The sequence below is a fragment of the Xiphias gladius genome, chromosome 15 (assembly GCF_016859285.1).
Source record: "Xiphias gladius isolate SHS-SW01 ecotype Sanya breed wild chromosome 15, ASM1685928v1, whole genome shotgun sequence".
Taxonomy (NCBI): Eukaryota; Metazoa; Chordata; class Actinopteri; order Istiophoriformes; family Xiphiidae; genus Xiphias; species Xiphias gladius.
The window spans coordinates 32,776,689-32,800,694 of NC_053414.1; the positions used below are offsets into that span (position 1 = coordinate 32,776,689).

General features: G+C 38.0%; 1 protein-coding gene across 4 annotated transcripts in view; it reads left to right on the plus strand.

Annotated features, from left to right (window-relative positions):
- Positions 1-4,672: 4,672 nt before the first annotated feature.
- tenm3 (teneurin transmembrane protein 3) overlaps positions 4,673-24,006 on the plus strand; it is a 230,546-nt gene continuing 211,212 nt past the window's right edge. For 3 of the 4 annotated variants that reach the window (XM_040145299.1, XM_040145300.1, XM_040145301.1), the window contains exon 1: positions 4,673-5,168. In XM_040145299.1, the coding sequence (XP_040001233.1) occupies positions 5,105-5,168 (64 nt within the window). In that variant the 5' untranslated portion in view covers positions 4,673-5,104. The remainder of the gene's footprint in view (positions 5,169-24,006) is intronic. The other variant, XM_040145302.1, reaches the window with a different exon arrangement.

The window sequence follows — 24,006 nt, forward strand, 5'->3', positions numbered from 1 at the left end:
TTTCTTGGCTACTCTCTTTTGCTCCCTCACACACAGCTACAGGGTGCACTGGTCAAGATGATTACTGTTATTTTGTAGTCTGGCCAGGAGGCTGAAATGTCCAAACTCATAGTGGCACAGACACACACACACACACACACACACACACACACACACACACACACACACACACACACACACACACCACAACCACCACCACAGCGGAGTTATGCTATGTTATCTCACCATAGACTAAAATCCTCAGATACCGAATGAAGGATTAAGGAAAGAAAAAGAAAAGGCTCTTTTTTATTTTCCTCTCTTTTTCCTCCCATTTGGTGGTTTACAATTCCCGCCAGATTTCTTTTTTTTCCTTCTTTAATTCACCAGTTGGTTTGTTTAAGTCACTCTTTCTGTTTCACTCTCTTTGTTTTCCTATCTCTGTTTCTCCTTCTCCGATTTTCTTCTCACACTTCTCTTTCATTTTCTTTTCTTTCTTGCCTTCTCTCATCCTAAGCTTTTGAATTTGCCTAGTATGGGTCCCATACAATGTATGAAAGAGAGACCCATATCACCCACACTCACATCCACATACGCACATGAGGTATTTAAATGACAAGAACAGCTGAACTTGCACTCAAACATACACACACGCACCTCCCCCTCTCTATTGATCACACACACACCACACACACTCTGAAGGCATATAGAGTTTATATTGTGTGTGTCAGTGGGGGGCACCAGCAAATACACTGGTGTAAGAAAAGCCTCACTGCTGGAGCGTTGGAGGTGGAGAAAAAGAAAAGAAAAAAGAGAACTGCCCAGAGAGTCCAAACCTCTCTCCAGAAATCTATATCTGCAGGGAATTTCGATCTAAAACAGCTAAATAGAAGACCATGGGTTTTTTCCACTGAAGTTTATTTTTAATGTGGGAAACACTCAGAAAAGTATGTGATTCAAATGTAATCCATTCTTCTTGAAACACTCTTCCTTTCGCCACAGGGACTCTGAAACAGACAATCAAGCACACTTTGTCAGTGTCAGTTTTGGTGGAGTTTAACAAATATTAGCAACAATATGAGAAAGACGATTCAGTCACATTACAGAAGGGTAGATTTATTTTACAGCGGTATAATAGTCAAGATCTCAGCTGAGAACTGAATTCGATGAGAAACAGTTTTTAACTTTAGGTAATCTGCGCAAGCTAGACCTGTATTGATGTGACCTTCATGTATTGAATGTTAAATAACTAGAAGCTTATGTAACACATCTTTGACTAAGACTGTTATGAGCAAAACATTTTGCATATCTAGTATTTTTCAATCCAGATACATTTTTAATATTCAAGTTCTGACTGTGACTGTTGTTACGCAGTTACTTGCCAATATTAGTGTGAAGTGGCAGTATTATTAATGAGTACTGTAGCAACCCAGTGCTGTTGGAATGTATGTGCAACTGGAACTTCGAAATGTTCCAAAAATTGTCAGACAAAACCAACCATTCTGACATCAGAAATGTGTGTGTGTGTGGGGGGGGGATTCAGAGGCTGACGAACCATTTGACAAGCATTTCATTTAATGACCCCTTCATCCTCTTGGACATGTCTAAGACCTGTCTTGTCAATATTAATGGTACAGTTCCTGTCCAACATGCAGGATGCCATGTGTATCAAGATCAGTCTTCATAAAATTTACTTTTAAAAGTAAGCCTTTTTTTAGTTTCTTGCACATTTTCACACATTGTAAATCTGTATTATGAATTTAATGTTTCAGAATGCTTTCCTCATATCAAAATAGCTTTAACCGCAGGGGTCATACTGGCAGTTGTGTCGTTTTATATTCTTGCAACACTGACTTTGGACTGACTTTAAAAGAAAAGCTTGGAATGTTTATTACTCAGTGCACATTTATTACATAGAAAGGATTCAGTTTCACAGTCACCCATCCTTTTCTTCACACTGGAAATCCAAACCACCAGGTTGTCATCTGCAATTACTGGGGGGAAACTCTGCAATCTTTACCTACAACAAAGCACTGTCAAAATGACAGTAAAACCTTTGCACACCCAAGTTCACAAATGTTCCAGACCCTTTGCGTTTTTAGTAAAATATCACAAAAATATCTGCCTCTTATGCCATTAGCTCATTCACTGGCATGGGTCTTGCTCAGTGTGAGATTACTTATTGGCTAATATGACGCTCAGTTATTGGCGGACACCCATTCGCTGGCTTCCACTGTGCTGTATCAGGGTAGCCAATAAGTGGACCCTGAGTGGGACCAGGACCAGTGAAAGAGCTGAAAGCAGACATGGAAGCATTTGTAATATAAACAGACATACATACATACATGCACTACATAGCAGTTGTATACAGGAAAATAGGGTATGTAAAAATAAAAGCAGCAGCGCTAAGGATTAAGATTATAACCACATATACTTGCTGATGGCCTCTATGCCAAAATTAATACTCCGTTAACCTTTTACCTTTATCATTATTTTGTGTATATGTGATAATGATAATGATGTATAGATTAACATTATACTCATATGGACTTGATTGTATAATTATATATTATAAGAAAAAAGAAAAAAAAAGAATTCATCAAGTATATGACATTTCTCCAGCACGCAATAGAAGTTGAAATTGCATCTCCCTTGCAGTGCCCAGTCTTAGTTGGCAGTCAACTGATGCCAAGGGAAACACCCAGTCAGAGGCTCTCGGATTGGATGCCTTTTCATAAATACGTCTAAAAGAGATTTTATCCTCCCTTTAAAATTTATATTTATAAATTTCCTTACACAATAAGTTAAGAGAATTCAAATTTCAAATTGACTTTTAAGAGAACGCTTAACTGTTTCAACATATTTTTTTAATGAATGAAGCGCTACATGTATTGACAGCAGAAATCCTGTCAGAGCAAATGGATACTGTAGGATAAGACAGGATATTTTGGTGAAAAACAAAAGCATTGTCTGTGAACATTTTACTGAGATGTTCAGTATTAACGTACTTGTGATTTGACAGATAAATAAATTAACAACATATCCTCATGTTAATAGAAAAACGTAATCCGGTCACAATTTATGTTTGAGAGGGTTTTTAATTCTATGTTTGAGTCATAGGGTCACCAAGTCTTTATCGTCCACAATGGCAGCAGGAACATGAATGTTTCTACAGTGCCACAGGAACACTGTTTGGCTTAATGTGTACATTCAGCAAGAAATGCACATGGTTCTTGAATTTCATGGTAAAGCATGAACCACACCTTACGCCCATTTCAAACTGTACTAAAGGGCTCATACTCTAACCCAGGTATATGGCATATGCAAGCTTTCTGCCTCAGTAGCAAACACATAGCTCTGTTTCTTTGGGGCTTGGACAGGGGTTATAAAGGCTTTAGTGCATAAATGGGAAAGTAAAGCTGCAGTGGACATTTCAGCAGTTATCTTGATGCAGATTTTGGACTTTACATACTGCTACCTTAAATTAGTATGAATCTTCCCTTGCTTTCCCTTTGCATCATTCTGTTCATATTGAATACTTTGTAAATGCATGCAAAACCATATATATATGTATACCGGTACCTTGTTTTAATGTTGTGGCTGATTGGATCAGAAGAAATATTAGTAATAACAGAAATGATGTAAAAACTGTTTTTAATATACCACATTTAACATCAATTTGTTTATTCAGCTGTGAAATTTTTTTCTGAGGCTGTATTTTTTTTTTCACATGCATTTTATCATCTATAACCAATAATATAAATATCATTAAGACAATCAAATATCATTGAAGTTATTGTTAAAAAAAGTAGTGTTAAAGATATTCATATTTTATTCATGCATACACCACAGAAATACACACAGCTGCAACTACACTTACACAAAACACAAAGCTATTCTTTTGTGTTTGCACTCATCACACTAAACAGAACATTTGACTATGTTTGCTCTTTTCTTTTCGATTATTATTATTTTTAGATTCATTTAAATCTAAATGCCAAAATTACAGTTAGCTAGGGCACTTACAAATGCATTAACACATGGGAACACTTTTCAAACTGCAGGACTCAGAGTGTGTGCATGTATGTGTGTCCTTGGATAATATATTTATACCCCTCTGCTGCCGAATCCCGTATAGTTAAGCCTAGTCACTTCCCTTCTTTCTCTCTCAGTACCTTTGGTTTATAGAGCAGCCTTAAAACCTAACTGCGCGAGCGCGTGCACACACTCACATCACAGTTGTGTGTGAAAGTGAGACGGAGAGAACTCGTGTGAGCGGCTGAGAAGTGTAGTTGCTGTGCTATGAATACATATGTGGTCGGGAAATCGGGGAGATCAGAGCAAAAGAATGCAGAGTGTGCGTGTGTGTGTGTGTGTGTGTGTGTGTGAGAGAGAGAGAGAGGGAGAGAGAGAGAGAGAAAGGGAGAGGGAGTGCCTCTCACACATCTTCACCTCCAGCCTCCAAATGCAGAGGAAAAATCCGGCCCCTCCTTCCGTGTGTTTCCCCCTCTCACGATTTTCTCTCTCTATCTCACTCGCCCCCTTCTGTGTCAGCCAATCGCATTCTTCCCTCTGCCCCCTGTGTCCTCATGGCTCCGCCTCTCTCCTCGCTCAACCAGCGAGAGAGCTTCAAACTTACAGATGCAAAGAGGTAGAGAGAGACGGAGCGAGGCAGACAGGCACACACCGCAGAAGTGGCAGAAGCAGGCGAGAAGGCGTCTCTCTCTCTCTCTCTCTCTCTCTCTCTCTCAAACGCACACACAAACACACACTGAGAGAGGCAACGGCAGGCGGAGGAATCGGAGTAGAGAATAAAGGAAGGGAATTCTTTAACTGACAGAAGAGAAAAAGAAGAGAAAGCAGGAGCTCTGTGTTTTTTCTCCAGTCCTTTTCATTTCCCATTCCCCACTTTGAGCGCAGAGGCTGGATGAGAGCAAGAAGTGAGAGAAAAGACTGAGGCAGTCCCACAGATAGAGAAAGAGAGACGCGAGAACACGGCTTGTGCTCTTTTTTTCCAAAGAAGAGAGAAGAGAAAAGCGAGGGAAGACAGGGACGGAGGTGTAATGTTTTTTTTCTTCCCCCAGCAGCAGGGCGAATCGGTTTTCATGCTGCCCTTAGGGATCCTATGTGTTTTTTGGGGAGCATTAACCCTTTAAATCGGGCGAAACTGGAGTACGCACACAGACAAGGTAGACAACTGAATTCAATTCTCTTTTTTTCTTTTCTTCAAGTTGTACAATGTGGCGGTGTGTGTGTGTCTGCATGCCGTGGAAAATTGCTTGGTCTTTAGTCAGTTATATCTCATTGTGTGAATTCAGTGACTGACTGTAAACTCATTGGCAAAAACAGCATAGGCGTTCTCTCTCTCTCTCTCTCTCTCTCTCTGTGTGTGTGTGTGTGTGTGTGTGTGTGTGTGTGTGTGTGTGTGTGTGTGTGTGTGTGTGTGTGTGTGTTAAAACAGTGCCAGACTGGGGCCTAATAGTTTGATTTGTTTAGAAAGTGACAAAAGTGAGTGACGGAGAGGGAGGTAGAGTAATTTTATCTTCCTGTATTTTCTTTTCTCTCGTTCGTTATTCTCCTCCTTCTGTTATTGTCCCTTGCCGTTTTTCTCCGAGTCTCGTCTGTGGTCACACTGTCTAAACTAAAGACTTTAAGGCGTAATCAAGCGGCAAGTTACTCAGCAAGCCGCTAGTCAGTCATGCAAGCAATCATTCTATTTGTTCTGTTCTTTTTTTTCCCAGTCACTCGGTCACTTACTAGTCCGTACATCAGGTCGTATTAATCTAAATCACTGTCAGCTTCTCCGTTAGGAAATAGCCAGTGCTGCCAATCAGTTCCTGACTACTGCCTTTGTCTCTGTGCCACATAGACACAGCACACACACAGTGACACACATGTACAAATATTTCAGTGGTTATAGTAGGCATTAACTTCGAGGTCTGGTTTTGATTCTGAGGCCATTACGTAGATGGGGAGTATTACCTTAACTAGGGTACATCACGAGAAAGATTCAGGCCAAACTGCTGTCAGTCATAGTTGCTGACAAAGTGATCAAAGGCATCTCCTTGTGACCAGTGCTGAATGTCTTTTCTGTTATAAATTGCTCCACCTCATCTGGAGTCCGGTGTGGCCTGTGCCCAACACTCTGCTGTTAGTCCTCCCTTCACGAGTAGTGATGCCTTGGTAGAGAAATAGGAAAGTTAAGAATGAGGTCGACAGCCGTTAGTATGGATTCATTCGTGGCAAATTTTCTTTAAAAGGCGGTGTAACAACTTAGTTTGACATTGAGGATGGACATAATGGATTTACACCGCCAGCTTTCATGTCAATCTTAAATGGTCAAATTTATCATGCGGATGGAATGCACTGTGAACTATGACTTTGGACAAGAAGCAGCCAGCACTTAAATCAATTACAGTCTCAAAAAAAGGTGTTTATTTGTTCCTATTTTATCTCTTCATCTTCATCTTTAAATTGCCGCTGCGTACTATGATTTGTACTTTGAATGTATACTTTAAACATCCATTCTAAGCACAGGATAAACTTCGTATATATCCCTGTATGTAATTATTTCGCTTGCCAGTAATTTTAAAAATTACCTCCCTTTATAGAAATTTACTTCACTGTTGTCCTCCCTCCTTTATATACTGACACTATGAGTGAAGTAGAAATCCTCAGCACCATGGTGTGTAACAGTGTAATATTCTTTAGTCAATGCCAACCTAATGTCTCAGTCATTCAGCATTCTACAGGTCACTGCTTTTTTTTCTACGATGAAAACACATCGGCCGACTGCTGAAAGCTTGGTTTTGTACATGAAAGTACAGCACAGATATAAAGTTGTTTTTTTTTTGACATTTTCTCATCTATTGTTAGTTGAGTACTTATTTTATTCAAAACGCCTTTTTGTGTTTTAACAGTACAAATAAGTCTTATACTGTGCATTACTTTTTTCTTACAATTTCTCTGCAGCACGAAAGTAAAAACAAGTTTTGCTATCTAGAGTGTAATGGAATGATTAAATTAAAATAGAAATAAGTTCATATGTGTCTTTATGCCTTGCTGTGTGTCACCTTGACAGAAGTGAATAAAGTGAATTTAACCTCAGGAAAGCATCAGTGGTCTGATTTGGCTCTCTAGCAATGTGGCTTCTGCTTTTAGCATTGTGTCTTTTGAAAATCATGTTAATGTGTGTATGTGTATGTGTGGTGAGGGTGAGAGTTATGGTGGCTGGACTTGGTGCTACTGCTCAGACCCAGAGAGAGAATACAGACTTTTGCTTTTTGCCTAATCACTTCCAGACACAGAGATTTGCATTCCATTGCTTTCTCTGTGTGCCGTGTGTCTGTGTCACTTTGTCTCTCTTTTCTCTCTCTTTCTTTCTTCTCTCTGTCTTCTCCAATGAAGTTTTGCCTTTTCGAAAAGAAACTTAAAATTTAAGATGCTCCTGAGAACATGCATTTGAGCAATGAAGCAAAAAAATGAAGTAGGTGATGAATTGAAGGAATTAAACTGTCACTGTGAGAGGAAACATGCTTAAAGACGACTTTGGACGGACAGATCATAAAGAAAGGAGGGCAGAGACAGTGGTAAAGAGAAGAACATGTGGAACTGATTAAGATTTCCGCAGGCCTATTAGGAATGATAAGACATCAGAACAAGAATAAAAGTGTATATAGTAAAAGTATAGAAAATTATGTATCTTTTTCAAATTGAATACATAGACAATTCTGCACAAAAGGTCAAATGGAAATTCTGCAACATTTTTGCTTGTATTTGCTCACATGTTTGTAAGAAGGTTTGGTAAGTTTGAAGTAGTTCAAAGTGTAACAATTAACTGTATGAACATAACCGTACAATATTTACATTTCCTATACTTTGTACTGCGTTGGTTGCTAAAATGTTTTTCAGCAGGAAGCAGAAGGCAGGTGCAGATATTGAGAAGATGTTACGTAATAGTACAAAGAAGAATGTCATCTGAGTATTACAGTGGTTGTTGAAAACAGATGCCTTTTGTAATATGTAATGGAACTGTGTCATATACGTCCTCATGTTGATCACTTGTATTGCACTATCAACGATGCTCTGTGTAATATGAGTGGGTGAGATTTATAAAGATAATGGTTTTATCAATGGTCTATGTGTGTGGTTCAGCATTATAATAAGAAACTAACAAGGCCCGCTCTAAGTAGATTTTATCAAAAGTCATTTGCACATAAGACTAATATTTTACTGGACATTTAGGGGTTTTTTTTCCGCTTCTCTGGAATACTTTGGTGGATTTGGAGGACTTTGAGTTTCAGACCAACCACTGTGAGAGACAATACAGTGAGCCAGACAACACAGACAGCTTCTACATGCCACTGGTGGTTCTAATAATGAAAATGACCTCAGAAAGTAAAATTTGGTGAAGTAGGTGTAAAACAGCACATCTATGAAGTTTTTACCTGTATGATTATGGAGCGTCATGCTTGTTGTGGTTCTCATATGTCATTATAATCCTTATTTGCAAATATGAAACAAGTAGGAGTTCATAATTATTGTAGTCAAAGCTTGATAGAAAATAAAGCACAAAGAGGTTTGAATACAATATAGTTAATGCCTTTCTACTATGACAACTAAATAGCATATTCAAATTAGACTTTGAAAACAAAGAAACTTGAATTGAATGGATGTTAAACTTATTTTTTAGAAATGAACTGAACTGATCAGCTTGCTTTGAATTGGCTGTGGGTTTTCAAAAACACTGAAGTAGTAGTAGTAGTAATTAGGCAACAACTGCTTCAACCTTTCCGTGCTGGGCATATTTGATGTGGATGATCCATGTTAATTAATAAAGTACCAGACATAATTGACTAGTTCCTTTTAATGGCAATTAATAGCCAGTTTTGAATGAATAAATCCAAATTTCAAAGAATGTCTACAGTGCTTTGTGTTGCTTGAAAGGAGCACATTTCTCCCATTTAGTATTTTCAAAAATGTGTTTTTACTTAAGGTATCAGTATCAGTTCAGGACCCACCTTCTGGAGAAGGGAAGGCACAATAATATTTGAGAATTTTAAAGCTACAGTAAATTATCACACACATTTATAGTAAAAACATGCAACCGCAAATGTAAATTAAACCCAAGTGGTGCTGCAGTTTAAATACGCTCATTATCATTATCACTTATTGTATATCAGTAGAAATCTCACGATTGGTGCCTCTTTATGCAAGTAAATTGTCACTTCTGATTTATTTTTATTATGGAATTTTATATTTCCTAGATGTTTGTTGTTTTTAGAAGGACAACAATGTAAAGGCAGTGAAAGCATGTGTGTGTGTAAGATCTACCCTGTAGACATGGTGTTTTGGTCACAGAGTTTCAGATAAGAATTTTTTCTCAGCAGGCTTTGTCACATTATAATAGATTTATTTGCAGATTAAAGGGACAGAATGTGTGTCTGACTGCTGAGGCAGACAATGTGACCAGCCAACCATTATATGACTGTTGAATCCCACCACTGCTGCAATTGGAAGAACACACACACACACACACACACACACACACACACACACACACACACACACACACACACACACACACACACACTATGGGTGGGCTATATTGACCAAAAATCACATCTCAGTATTTTTTGGCTGAATGGCGGTAGACGATGTATATCTTGTTTTTTTCTACTTAGTGGGTTAAATGTTCAGTTGTAAGTCAAGGCCACATGTGAGATATCACAAGTACATTTATTAAAACTGACTATGATCAAAATAAAATGCAGACAGGTTTTCCTTCCCCGTTTGAAAATATACAGTTGCAAAACATGTTAATGAAAAAATATTTAAAATAAGTAACCTATATTAAATAACAATAGACCTATCCAGTGTTTCCCACAGGTTGAAAATTTACATGTGGTGGTGGGTGGTGCTGTGTGTGACGATGTGCATGCAGAGACTCGTGCAGTTTAGAGGGGGACAATGTAACCCAGGATTTTTTTTGTATCTAGAATTTACAGATGCCCCTTAATTGCTTCACATGCGGCTATAGGTAGAAGCTAGTTAAGTGGCTTCCATATAAAACGCTTTAGTCCCCAGTCAATAACTGCAGTGCACGGAACTCAGACAGGTGTGTGGTGAAATATTAGTTTGTTTGAAAAGAGTGAAAAAATTAGATGTGTTCTAATGTAAGATTTGCCCATAGTGAAACCAGGGCGGGCAGCCCAAGCAGAGCCTGTGTATGGGAAACACTGCTATCTCTGAGAATGCTCCTTCTCCTTTTCAGCAACAATAACAGACTGATTACAATACAGTACAATTGCAGTTATCTTCGGCAGTGTGCCTTGGTGCTGTATCTGCCTTCATGTTACAGGAGAACTTGTGAGGGAGTGGGGCCAGGCTTGCGTGCAGACGCAGAGGGAGAGTGGGGGTGGGGTTGTGTGGAGAGTGTGAGAGAGGAGACATGCAAACATTGGCATGGTTTTATGGAAGAAACAGGTAATGTAACACAATGTCAAACTATATCAATATAAACAGTACTGCCTCATCCTATATGATGTTTGAAAATATATCGACATACCTTAAAAAGTCAATATACCGCCCAGCCCTAAGAAACACACACACACACACACACACACACACACACACACACACACACACACACACACACACATTCACTGGCATTCATGTTGCTGCATGGATATGTAGACATTCACGTGAGCGACCAAGCGTGGGATGCTGGAACACAATCATTGTCTTAGCCAGTGCTGTGTTTCTGGTCCAGGTTTGAGAAACAAGCTACTGGTGTTATTCAGTGAGTATGTGTTTGTTGCCTCTTTGTATGTGTGAGAGAGTCTCAGTCTTGAATATATGTCTTGAGAGATTCATCCTGCTTTAAAGGAACTTGGCTGTCCTATCTCAATTTCTCATTCCGACACTTGACATTATTCTTTCCTTTATCTTTATCACACTCTCGCTCTGTTATACAGTCATACAAACACACACACGCACACTGACAGACAGCCACAACAACCCCCTATATATATATATATATATATATATATATATATATATATATATATATATATATATCTAACTCTATGTCTCTCTCTGCTCTCTCTTCACAAATAGAGCACTATCTCCTAGCAACAAGGCCTTTGAGAGTGTGAGATAGATTAGGTGTCTGCAATATAGGGGGTCTGTGTGTGTGTGTGTTTTCATCTTTCAAAGCTAGAAAGATGAAAAGTCATCAGAAGAATGACATCATTCTGAAACAGTAGTTAAGGAATGAATGCAAGCCCGTGGCTTAACCTTGCAAGTTTAGTGTGTTTGGATGTGTGTGTGTGTGTGTGTGTGTGTGTGTGTGTGTGTGTGTGTGTGTGTGTGTGTGTGTGTGTGTGTGTGTGTGTGTGTGAGAGAGAGAAAGTAAGAGAGTGTGTGTGTGAGTGTGCATCTGTAGTAATTTTCCTGATGGACTGCATTACTCTAGATGGAAATATTACTCAGAAAACACACGTTTCAATTATTTCTAAAATGTCCTGGACCAGTACAGACACACACACAAGCATGTGCATATGCACAGTGATTTACTGTATACCATTATTCTTTAGATATGCATACATGAACAGATGCAAGCATATGCAATAGTTCACACATGACACTCACTTGGGGCGGCATAAAGGTCTAGCTCATTCATATTAGTTTAAAAAAAATACTTGTTTTAGTATTTTCCATTACATACAAGGATGTTTATAGTTCATTCATCATAAGAGTAATAGCACTAATGTGTATTTGTTGTAGGCTGTATGTGTTCCTATGGGCTGCTGTGTGAAAGAGAGCATGTGCACCTAGTGTTGTCATGATACCAAAATTATAACTTTGATACGATACCTGCCTAAATATTTCTATACTGATACTGAAACAATACAATGGCAAAAAACCTAAAATAAAAGGAAAACTAATGGAATAATAGAGGGAAGAAGATGCTACTTAAAATTCTTTGATAGCCTATGTAGATTGTAAAATACTTTGAAAAGAGCTTTTTCACATTCATTGTCATTTTTAAATATAATTTGACTAAATAGAACATTAGAAAATGTGCTCAGTATAATGCAGACATCCGCCAAGGAGGTATAGTGAGTCATTTGTCTTCATTTTACTTTAGTTAAGTACTGTAGTGTGCAGGCTAATAATCCTGGTTTTGAGCTTCATTATCATGAAGTGCCTGACTTGCAGCTAATGTAATTTAATTTCTTATTTTCATGTTTAATAAAATTGTAGTGTTTGTGCTGTTAAGTGTTTTCTAGTTTGTTTTTTTTTATTTGTTTTTTTATAAATGTAGATGTGTTTTGGCAATAAATTACTACATTTATAACATAAATAATTAGATTATTATAAATAATTAGATCATTAATGCTTCTATATGGTATGCAATATTCTGACATCCCCTATACATGATTTTATGTGATTTCTTTGATAGTTAATTTTATATTCGCAACCAGATATCACCTATTAAACAGCATTCAATAAGGCTCAGTACAGCTCCTTGGTGGAGATCTACGGTCTACTGAGCATATTTTCTTAGAAATAATTATTGACAGAAATTGACTTGCCAAGATTACCATTACCAGTACTGATTGAGTATAAATCAATCATTTATAAATGGTGTCCGGCATGCTTGTGAACAGCTGATTTTTAGCTTCTTAAGTTATGGTAACATTAATGTTACCAGTGTGAACATTGCGATTGCATGTAGAGATGTTTGCCACATTGGCAACAGTTGTCATCGCCTTTAATTGGGTCATCAAATTCTGATGATGAAAAAAGTTTGCTTATCATAAAATAAATCACACTCGTTTCACTTATATTTGAGGGCATTGGCATGAGGTAATTATGGTATTCATCACATTCACTAACCTGTCACTCTTTGAATTCTTTGAAGTGGTTGGTATGTCTGTCAACGAGATGCTTTGCCAAGTTGGACGTGTTGGCTCCCTTGGTCTGCGTGGGTTTAAAACATGTCTTAGATGCGGTCTTTGTGATGTCCCTGGGCTTGCCCTGGCGGTCGGCCATGTGAGCAAAATAATGCCATATTTCGCTTTGTGCGTCTGCTTTGTTAACAAGTCGTGGACGGTGGGCAAGAACACTTGTATTTGCAGCATTGTGCAGGGAGGGCAGAGAGTGAAAGCAGGAAGCAGAGCACTGCACGCACACACGGCCCCTCTGTCGCCCATCGACGCAACTCATTGCAAATATGGCTCTTATTAAAACACTGTCATTCTTAAAGTATTGGTACTAATAAAATGGGGTATAGTACCGCTTTTAACCGCAGGGTATTGCAATACCTTTCTAGTACCAGTATCCTTTGCAACACTATGTGCACCTTTTAATGGGAATCTATATTGTTATGAGATACCTCCGAAAGTGTTGTTAAAAATATGTTTTTTCAGACAGCTCCCCATGACAGACCACAGCACCATTCACTATTCACCATCACTAATTTAAAAGGACAAATTGGATTAATATTCAGTATGGAAGACAAATCAAAAGAAGGTTAAAGCCTCCACATTATTATGAATCATATTCCGGAAGGTGGCGCGTGTCAGGATTATAACATAGGAATGTCATCTAAAGTAGTCATCTGGTTGTATGAGGTAATCACAGTTACTATTACTCAACTTTATCATCGGTTAAGAGAAATATTCAGTATTCATTCCATGAGTATGTAAATTAGGTGTAAAATTTACACAGTAAATGTATCATTATTTTACATTATATTAACATTTTCTTATGCTGTAATAGTAGTTACAGTAGTAGCAGAATTGACTTACTGGGGAAAACGATTACACATTTACTTAAAATAGTTACATTAAAGCATAGTGGAAAATTATTAAATAAAACCTGTAAACAGAAAAACAAGTGTAAAACTAAGGATGAGCAAAATGATTATTTTCTTTATCAATATATCATAATTTTTAAAAAAAATGTACTTTTTTAGTCTTTAAAAGTTAAGAAACTTGGGAAAATTGCCCATCAAATTTAAATTATTTGTTTATCAAAATTGTTGCTGATTATTTTCCATCAATCTTCTCATCATTTAATCGACTTATCACCTCAGCTTTTTGTAACTGCTTTCTAGCACTGTCAACTCATCTTGTCTATGATATTTGATTTATTTATTATTATTGTGTCATTTTTGTTGCAAAGCATGTGAGAATTAGACATCAACTGATGCTTTTAAATAAATTAATAATAATGATAATTAATTCAAATTGAATGGCATATTTAGTCCAATTACCTTGTAATGAAAGTTTGTTCATAGTGTTTCACAATTCATAAAAAAAACATTTATAAAAGTATGAGTTTATTTAATGTGTAATGAATAAGTTGTACATGTGCAGTTGTGGAAAAATGTTTCATGTAAGTGGGCACCAAACTGAAGAATATATTTGCCCTCTATGGAGGGTGTGTGACTTTAGAAAGGTTAACAGCAATTGTTTTTGGTTCATTTTCACCTCACTGATTTTCCAGGCCTTTTCGGTTTACTCAATTCCAATGGTATCTCTTGTCAGTCTCAAGAGCTGCTGTACTTTCTTTTTATCCCACTTTACCAAATTACGTCTTTCACTCATTTTCACTCATTTCTATAACAGCATGATGTCAGTGAAGGGGAAAAAAAGGAATTACATCAGAGAGCTGGAAAATTCAGAATAGTTTACACATGACTGAAATAAAAAAATGAAAAGGAGCAGGCTGAGTGATGAGGTGCTTGCTGACTAAATGTTTCTTATCAGAGACGAAGTCCAGATGGTTTGCAAACACACCTCCTCTTTATCCTTTTTCTCGCTATCTGTTGTCCATCCTCCCTCCTCTCTCTCTCTCTCTCTCTCATCATCCTTCTTACTCCACTTCTTTCCCCAGTTCCTTTATTTTTTCTTCACTCTTTTAAACCCTTTTTCATTTGAATGGTACCCAGTATTCATTTTGCACCAAGAATTCCACTGTGACCTCCGCAATATTGTGTACCATCTTAGAGAAAAGCTGATAGGATAAGTGATAATAAAGCGTTTATCCAAAGAGCTGAACACTATGGATCACTCACATACCTCAAATCATTAATTAAAACTTAATTTCATGACTTAAACCTGTGAGGTTAATATTATTATTGGAGAGATTCATGTCAGAGAGATGAGGAGTATACAAATAGTAGTAAATTGGGGGGGAAAAAAATTACGTAACGTTACTGTATAGCTTGGTCTGGAGAAATATTGAGTAACTTATACAATACACATACGATCACACACATATCACATATACACACACCCACACCAGACAGACACACACGCACACAGGACCCTTGTATCACTAGCAGGCTCCTTTCAGTTCTTATCTAGCGGCTCTGGGAAATGAAGACAGACGATGTGATAGGGAAGTGGACCATGAGCACCCAGAGGCGGTGTGTGTGTGTGTGTGTGTGTGTGTGTGTGTGTGTGTGTGTGTGTGTGTGTGTGTGTGTGTGTGTGTGTGTGTGTGTGTGTGTGTGTGTGTGTGTGTGTGTGTGTGTGTGTGTGCGCGCGCGCGTGCGCGCGTGTGTCTGTGCGCGTTTTTGGTTTGTGGCAGTTCGTTTCTATTCTTGTTGGACTGCAGCGGTTTATCTGTTCTACTGTTAGGCATCCTGCATGGAGCCATTCCTCCTGTTTGTTTTATGATGAAACCAAACATCTCCAGCAGTTGACAACTAATCTGCTTATTTGTATTTTTCATGTAAATATATTTTGAATGAATAGAACTACAGTAAGAGAGGCTTAACAAGCAACTTTGCAGTCTCAGCTACATTTAGCAAAAAGAGAAAGTAATGTCAGTGTTTATTTTTTGTGTCCGTTGGGTTGGAGCTTATCATTTCTGATAGCATTTGAGAGTAATTATATTAAATATAATTGTATTTTATCAATTTAATAAAACAATATAAAATTATATCAATTATATAATTTAATCTAATGTAATTATATGAAATTATTATTAATTTAATTATACTAAATTATATTACTTATTTTTTCCCTTGGGTAGAAAATAGGATGCTTAAGTTCTTAGCTGAATATCAGACTATTGAAACGGTCACCAATATTTATGATTATGTTAGAGTTTATAAAAATTGAGAAGTCACTCCAAACCCAGTGAAAGGATAGCAGAGAAAACTGATAACCTGAGTTTGACTGTGTTTGAAAAGAATGTTTTCTATTCAAATATACAGGAAAAAAAAACATAAATCTGCATAGGCAATGTGTACAGAGGGCTACAAGAACACACACACATAACCCCATGTTCCCTTTATGGTTACCCCTCCTTCCTCTCCCTCCAGCTCCTTTACCCCTCCTCCTCCCTCTCACCATCTCTTTTGTTTGGTCATGTCAGGGGCAATGCAAGATTGCCATCCCAAAAGGACATTGGGTCCTCATTCATTCATTTCTTTTATTCAGTTGTCTCCTTGTTTCTCTTTTCACTGATTCGTTTTCTGGTTGGATCAACAACTATTACGTCTGACATCCTGGGGAAATGTCATAGCAGACATATGGGGGGAGAGGGGCAAATGAGGAGTAGGGTTTGGATAAATTAATGCAGCAAAGTGTGCCTGGCTACTGCTACTGGATTTAAAGTTTCACTGCCACAGCTACTATCTTAAAACAAAATTCCCCTTTAGTTAAGTCTTATCACTTGGTTGTTCATTCTATTAAGAGTTTGGGTTACTTTGTCTACCTTGTCTGCTTTCAGATTTCTAGCATTTAGCAGAATGCTTTTTGACGAACCTGAGAGAAAGAGCATGAAGGTGATACATACAGTATGAGTTTTATGTGCAGGTGGAGTAAGTAATATTGATTTCAGTGCAGGGGATTTTCCACTTGAAAAAAGTATAAAAATAGTATAGAATGTATATTATATTGTTATTGCATTTCGTCCTTCTCTGTTGAGGCATGCGGAGAAATGCTATACTTTGTTGTCTCTGTGATGGGTTGGATTATGGAACTTTAATGCAAAACGGCAGTTCTAGAACGAAGGTCTTTAGTCTTTTTTAATCACACATTACATCTACATCTGGTATGTTAAATCCAATAACTGAATAAATACAATGCCAGTGAAGGCAGGACCTTATGTTTTTCATACAAGAAACAACTTAACATAATTTTAAAGTAAAATGACCAGTCACATATCACCAACAATACTGTACTGTTGTGGGAAATATGTGAGCGCCAGAGCATGATGTAATGCTTAGTAGGCCAGTAGGGAACTTAGCACCAATTTTACTAAATCTCGAGCAGCCAAATTGCTGTAACTACTTTACCATCATTGAGGTATTGAGTTCATATTTACACATGACATCTTAATGGCTTAATGGCTCTTAACTGTCAAAATAAGAGTAAATGGTGCATGTATATAAGTGCCTTTACTCAGGGGATCCTGCTTCACCACCAGTGTTTTATATGGTATATTGTTTTGCGCACATTCCACAGGAATAAAAAAACGATCAAAACTGAGACCAAATAAAAGTGTTGACCCAGAAATGTAAGGTACCACATTGGATTTGCATTGCTGATGCTATTTGATTATTTTTGCTGCCCTATGGGAAAATCTCTCAGTGTGACACTGTCATATAGTCAGTAAATGAATATGAAGCTGCACCAACAGTACACACATTTGTACGAAGCAACCTATTTCACTGTGTTTTGGTTACAGGCAAAATTGGCTTCGTTGTAAGCCTATCACCTTTTCAGTCTCTCCATTATTTTCATAGATCTCTCCTCATTGTAAGTAACTGTGAGCTGGTATAAGCAGGATAGCCCACAGCTACACAACCTTGAGCCAACTGGACTCTTCACTCTGCCTCGATTATTTCAGCACCTGGCCCTGGGCTATACTTCGCAAAATGTCTTGCTCTGTCCTTTTAGCCACATAGGTCATGGAACCCATAACACTTGCAGTGCTATTGTCTTGCTTTCGGGTATGGCACTCCTAACCTTGGCTTTGCTCTAGGACAGTGGCTCTGACTTTTTTGGACTGATTTCTCCCTGGTATTATGTTAAGCATTGACAATTGTTGTGGAAGATTTTCTACAAAAGCCACTGTCTCACATAACCATCTCCCATGTACCCATACAAGCTCACATTACTGATCATGACAAAAAAAAGCAACAATGCTTGGGAAATACTTATTCCCTTACCTGCAGTTGCACACACGTTGAGCAGAGTTCTGCCGTATCGCAGCATACTATGGTATTCTGTTAGCTGCAAATGGCAAGAGCATTTGCAGTAGAAAGCACTACATAAAATACCTAAATGTGTTTTTAATCAAACGCAGTGTTTGTCTAGCCAACTTTTGTTAATACTTCTTCTATCCTGTTTTCTGAAGAATTATGGAATATTGCCTTCTCTGGAGTAATATTCCCATTTTAAATCACAATTCCTGTACTATGGGAGGGCCTCCTCATTATATACATGTATAGTGTCAGGTCTGATTTGTCCAATCATATTTATGGTGCTGGCAACACTTCCTCCATTTCCTTATCATTGGGATATTTGAAAGTAAAATATGTTCTGATAGCCAGCTAGCTAAACTAGCTACCTGTTTGTTTGGTATCTCTAACAAAGTAATAGCTAATTGATTAGCAAGTGAGCTTTGTTGAACATTCAAACATGGGAAGTGAACAAAATACATGCTCTTGGACTGACAAAGTATCATGCAGTTATAATTACACATTGCTTAGTGAAGATTCCAGCAGAGAATTTTTTGGAGTGCTCTCAGTGAAACAGCATTCAGTATAATCACATCTGGAGACACACCTTAGATACTTTCCGTACAAGTGAGTCGCAAGTACTGACCCGCAAGTGCGAAGTCGGGCTTTCTGTCCACAGGCACACCTCTCTGCGTGTCTCATTCAGTAGACTACACAGAAGATGATGTAAACCTGAATGAGCGTCTAACTTTTTCTCTCAGCGATCATTTTATGGGTAAATGCAGCTGAAATCACAGCACAGCCGTTGTCTTTAACTTATGTGTCTGATGATTTTGTCAGCCGATGTCGTGGTTATAAAGCCAGGATTTTACCAGCAAAGCAGAGCAGCAGCTTGGAAGTGACTGCTGGTTAACATGTCTTCTTAATGGGCCACGTTTCAGACACTATTTCATACTTGTTCCGTTGTCTGACAACAGAAACAGAAAAACATGTAAATGAAAACAGCTTTACTGGGAATTGCGCAACACACAACCAAAAAAAAATTAATAAAATGGACTCTCGGGCTTTAATAACAAAAACTGCACTTTAATAAAAATTTAATATTTGGCACAAAACCCAACATTTTCCAACACCTGAGCGGTGGAGTGCATGAAAAGTCAATTTGGACTCATTCTTCCAAACTTTCTGGCTAGAAATATGCAGTTGTCATGAAAAACACCTTTAAGCCTCAATTAACATACTATATTCACCTGGTTCACTGTGGCTTTCGCTCTGTGTGTGTGTGTGTGTGTGTGTGTGTGTGTGTGTGTGTGTGTGTGTGTGTGTGTGTGTGTGTGTGTGTGTGTGTGTGTGCGCGCGCGTGTTTGTGTGTAGGGGCTGCCTGAGCCCCGTCCACTGGGGGATTACGACACAGAGAGTAGACGAGAGGACAGAAGCAGTGCGACCAGAAATTATAGCAAAATTTTTCTCAGCATAGGCTTTTTCTGATTGTTTGGCTTAGCTGTGAAAAAACACTTAGGCACTGCAACCAAATCTTACAATGGCAGTGAAAACCCTAGTGTTTTTTTCTGGCATCGTGTTGGCTAAAATGTTGGTGACATTCCTATATAAACAAAAATGCATGTAAACACAATGGACAATGTTGAGGTCAGCAAAAACTATCATGGTCATGTCCATATATTTTACGATAAGTCAGTAACGTAATTATCGTGACTGGCCTATATGTGGATGTTGTGCTCACTCAGTGTGGTTAATGTTGGTGTTGAGGCTAGCTTAAGTCAACCAATTAAGCTGACTTCCATATGTAGTGGAAAACTCCCTGCCCACTCAAAGTTTCACAGGTCACGCACACACACACAGACACACATGGAAAGCCACTTTTCTTAGTGAACCAAGTTGTAAGGGGTTGATGAGATCCTTTGAAATCAACAGTAAAGAATTCAGGTTGTTAGACTGCATAGCCATGGTAAAAGAAAGAATCAACTGATAATTTGAAAACTCCATGTGTACTTAGATCCTCTTAGTACAAACTAGCAAGGTGTATCAGGGGATATCCGGGGTGGTTCATTACTCCAAATGGAAATCAAACCAGATAATAAATCAGGGCTTTTGAAGTCATATAAACCCTATTATATATAATAGTTTTGGAAAGTAATGGTCACTGGCATTCATAGTTTTGTTTGCATGTCTGTGTTTTGGACATGTTAAAAAAAAAAAAAAACCTTCATATGTTATTGCCTGTTAAAAATGCATAATGATTGTGACTTTTTGCCATGTTTTTAACTTTGCTCAATGTTGCCATTAGATAGAGGCTTTTTGATATCCTCATAAGAGATAATTGGTTCCCTTTGCCCAGAGTTTAAAAGAAAAGCATTCATCGAGAATTAGTCAGACTGGTGTATTTTCATTGCACTTGGGCTCCGGAATGGCTGGAGATGCCACAGGTGTACAGTGAAATGTGTGTTCCTTGTCTTACAGTCATAAATTCCCCATCTGTCACCCAAAACCTGGCTCACCGCCTTCAGGCTAATTACCCCCACAGAGTTACAGCTTGTTATAAAAAAACTAAGCATTCAGAAGGACTGAATTCAGGCTACCTATCTAACTTTGTTAGGTTTTGCATGGCAGGGAGGCCACTAGATTTAGTTTGTGGTCTAAAAATGTCTAGATAACCAGTTAGGTTAAAAATGCTACATTTTATCTTTTTTTAAGTGTGTAAATGTTTGGACATCTGTATGCATGAGGCCTCATTCGGGGCTTAACATCCGCTTCTCATTGTTGTATGGTCTACTGAAAAACAGGATTTCTTTCTAAAATTCTTTCTTAAACTGATTATTAATTTGAATTTAATGCTCTGTAACCAATAGACACATCAATGTATATACTATATTTTTTTACATTCCTTTTATAGATGTGTAGTGTCATCTTGATCAAATTAAACACTCCAATTTATTTTAAAGCATGATGACTACTGAGTAGAGCTACAAAACGAAATCCCATTAATTAGGTTTAGCAGATTCACCAGATTAATTAAATGTTGCATCAAAATGAAATTGAAAGATGGTGACATATTTCCTTGAAATAGAGGGGTAAAGAGGTGATTGTAAGTGAGAAACTTTTTTTTTTTTTTACATATGTATGTCATCAAAAATCCATATTTTGTAGTTTATTGTGGCGTAGTGCATAATGGTTTTTTAGTTATTTGTTACCCCATCATGTGTACATGTTCAGTCTGCTCCTTGTTCTTACTTAATGACTCCAATTTCCACTCTGTGCCTTGTAAGGGGTTGGACACAAAACACCATGCTGTGCATAACCTAATGTAGTGCCCTGCAACAGCTCTGCAACAAATACAACCCAATAATGTTGGGTTTCGGTTAACCTGCTGTCAGGTTGCAGTTTATTCAGCTGTCTGACCATTTTGAAGGCCAGAGCCTGCCTTTGACTCACATTATATTGTCAGGTGTTCGTGTTATTTTTTCACCCCTTGTGCACAAAGGAGCTGGACCATAAAAAGCTTTCAGCCTTGAATTCTTAGAGATGATTTAGTGCCCATTGTTTTTTGGTTTGTCACTTCTGATGAATTGGTTACAGAAGACAAAATAAATAAATAAATAAATTATTATGTGCTTGCGTGCATGTGTGTGTTCACTGTTTACTTGATGGTCCATGGCTTTACTTACTCGTACTGACTAATTAAATATGAGTATTTAGTATGAAAAAGGCTGCTGAAGACATTAGGTAGATTTTTGTGTATTCCCTATGTATGTTTTTGAGCAAACCTGTATTCATCTGCATTTCTGTGTGTGTGAAATACATTATGGCTTATTAGCAAGTGAGTATGTGCATGAGTTGAATCACGTGCCTTCATATCCATCCTTTCTTCAGGTATCAGACATTCTTGCGGGGCAAAAAATTCCACACAAAATGCAGACAAATAAAAAGTGGAAGCATTAGAATGAGTCTGTATTCTTGTTTTCAAAATATGAACTGCAACTACTAATGTGAAAGTCTGTTTCTGCTGTGTCCACGCATGCCACAAGTCTTAATCACTTTTAATGAGCCAGGATCAAAGAGTAAGACAATAAATTATGTGTTTGAATCATGGCCTGAAAAAACTGAAGAATCAAATAGCCCAGAAGTAGAGGCTATTAACCTTTCAGGGTCTGCAATAGTGATTTTGTTTGATTCGTTGTAAAGGTTACTTTTATTTAAACAGAATAGGTGAACTGAGCAAGCAAGCTATTATAAAGAAACACCTGTTATAAACAGGTCACCAGTCAAAGATCCAATATACATTCACAGCCTATTTAAAGGTAGTTACAGGGTTTTCAGTTCAGCAGACCTACGTGGGAGGAAATCATGGAACCTGCACACTCATTTATTTTTCAATAATCAGAGTTGTGTGTGTAACAAACTGAAAATGATTCCCAACCATTTTAGGAAACAGGTCTATAGAACTGGGATGTCTGTGTTTTTGTGTATGTGTTTGAAAAATCTTGCCATGTTTACTTGATACTCCACAATATCTTTCTATATTCTTGTAAACAGCTTCTTTTCTGTTAAACGCACACACACACATGCCCACACAAATTCAATTTAAATGATAACAGGTAAGCAAAGAGGCACAGAAACATGTTGTGAGAAAAAAACAAAAACAAAGCAAAAGCAAGTAGAGAGACAGAGAGAGAGAGATACAAAGAAAGGAGTGTTAGAAGAGAGCAGAGAGCAAATGAGAAAAGTGAGCGACAGAGAGAGAGAGTCTAAATCCAGTCCCATCCAGAGATGCAGAGATGTGTGTGTGGATTTTCCAATGAATAGACAACAAAGCCAAGTGCTCTGATTTGCAGGCAGGCCATTGCTGTGGAAACGGATTAGTGACCTAAATCACAGCAAGGTCCCACTCAGGTACACTCTGTGGTTGTGTGTGTCTGCATGTCTGCATGTGTGCACATTTTTGGATGTGTGTGTGGTGTGCGCATATGTGTGTGCATCTGTATGAGGGACAGTAAATAAATCTATGTATGTGCATAATAAGGTTTAGCTTTTGGTGTGTGTGTATTGTAATCGGCATATTGCTGCATAAACAAAAGCTCTGTGCGTTGAATATATTCTGAATAGTAAATGCTTAAAGGATGTGTGTGTGTCGGTGTGTTTGTGCGTGTGTGTGTCTTTGCGTGCATGTGGATCAGCAGGGTTGTCAGTAAATATCAGGAACAAAGTGGTGGGTTTAGAAGCCAAAACATTCAGTTACGGTCTGATTCTGCTTAATGACCAACTGCTGTCCAGCTGTTCTTGAGCAAGGCAGTGATGGACAGAAGAAGAATGTAGTTGTTTGAATGTGTGCAGCTTTATTGTTGGTAGTGTAAGTTATACACCAGTCATTGTAGGTACAATAACAGTGGCACAGAAATGAAATAATCAAGTGGGACATATTTCCTCACACTCAAAGCTCAAAACTCTCTCTTTTGTTGCAGTGTGCTTCAGCTGGATGATCACTCAGAGATGCTAAAAACGTAAAACCATTGTTTTACACTGTATGCATTCCATAAGTATCCACGTTTGCTGTTATCTTACCTTTCAATCGGTCAATCAGTCTTGGCACCAGAATAATATGTGAAGACACGTGTGTGTCAAGTGTTGTCATTGCTCCCTGGTCATGTTGATACCACACTGAAAACTTTTTAACAGTATCCACAGCAACCTGAATAAAGTCTTCAATCAATTCTAAAGCTACACCTTGTCTGTTTTTTCTCTGTCATGATTATGCCCTAGATGTGCTAGTATTCATACTATTAATGTTGAAGCACTATCCC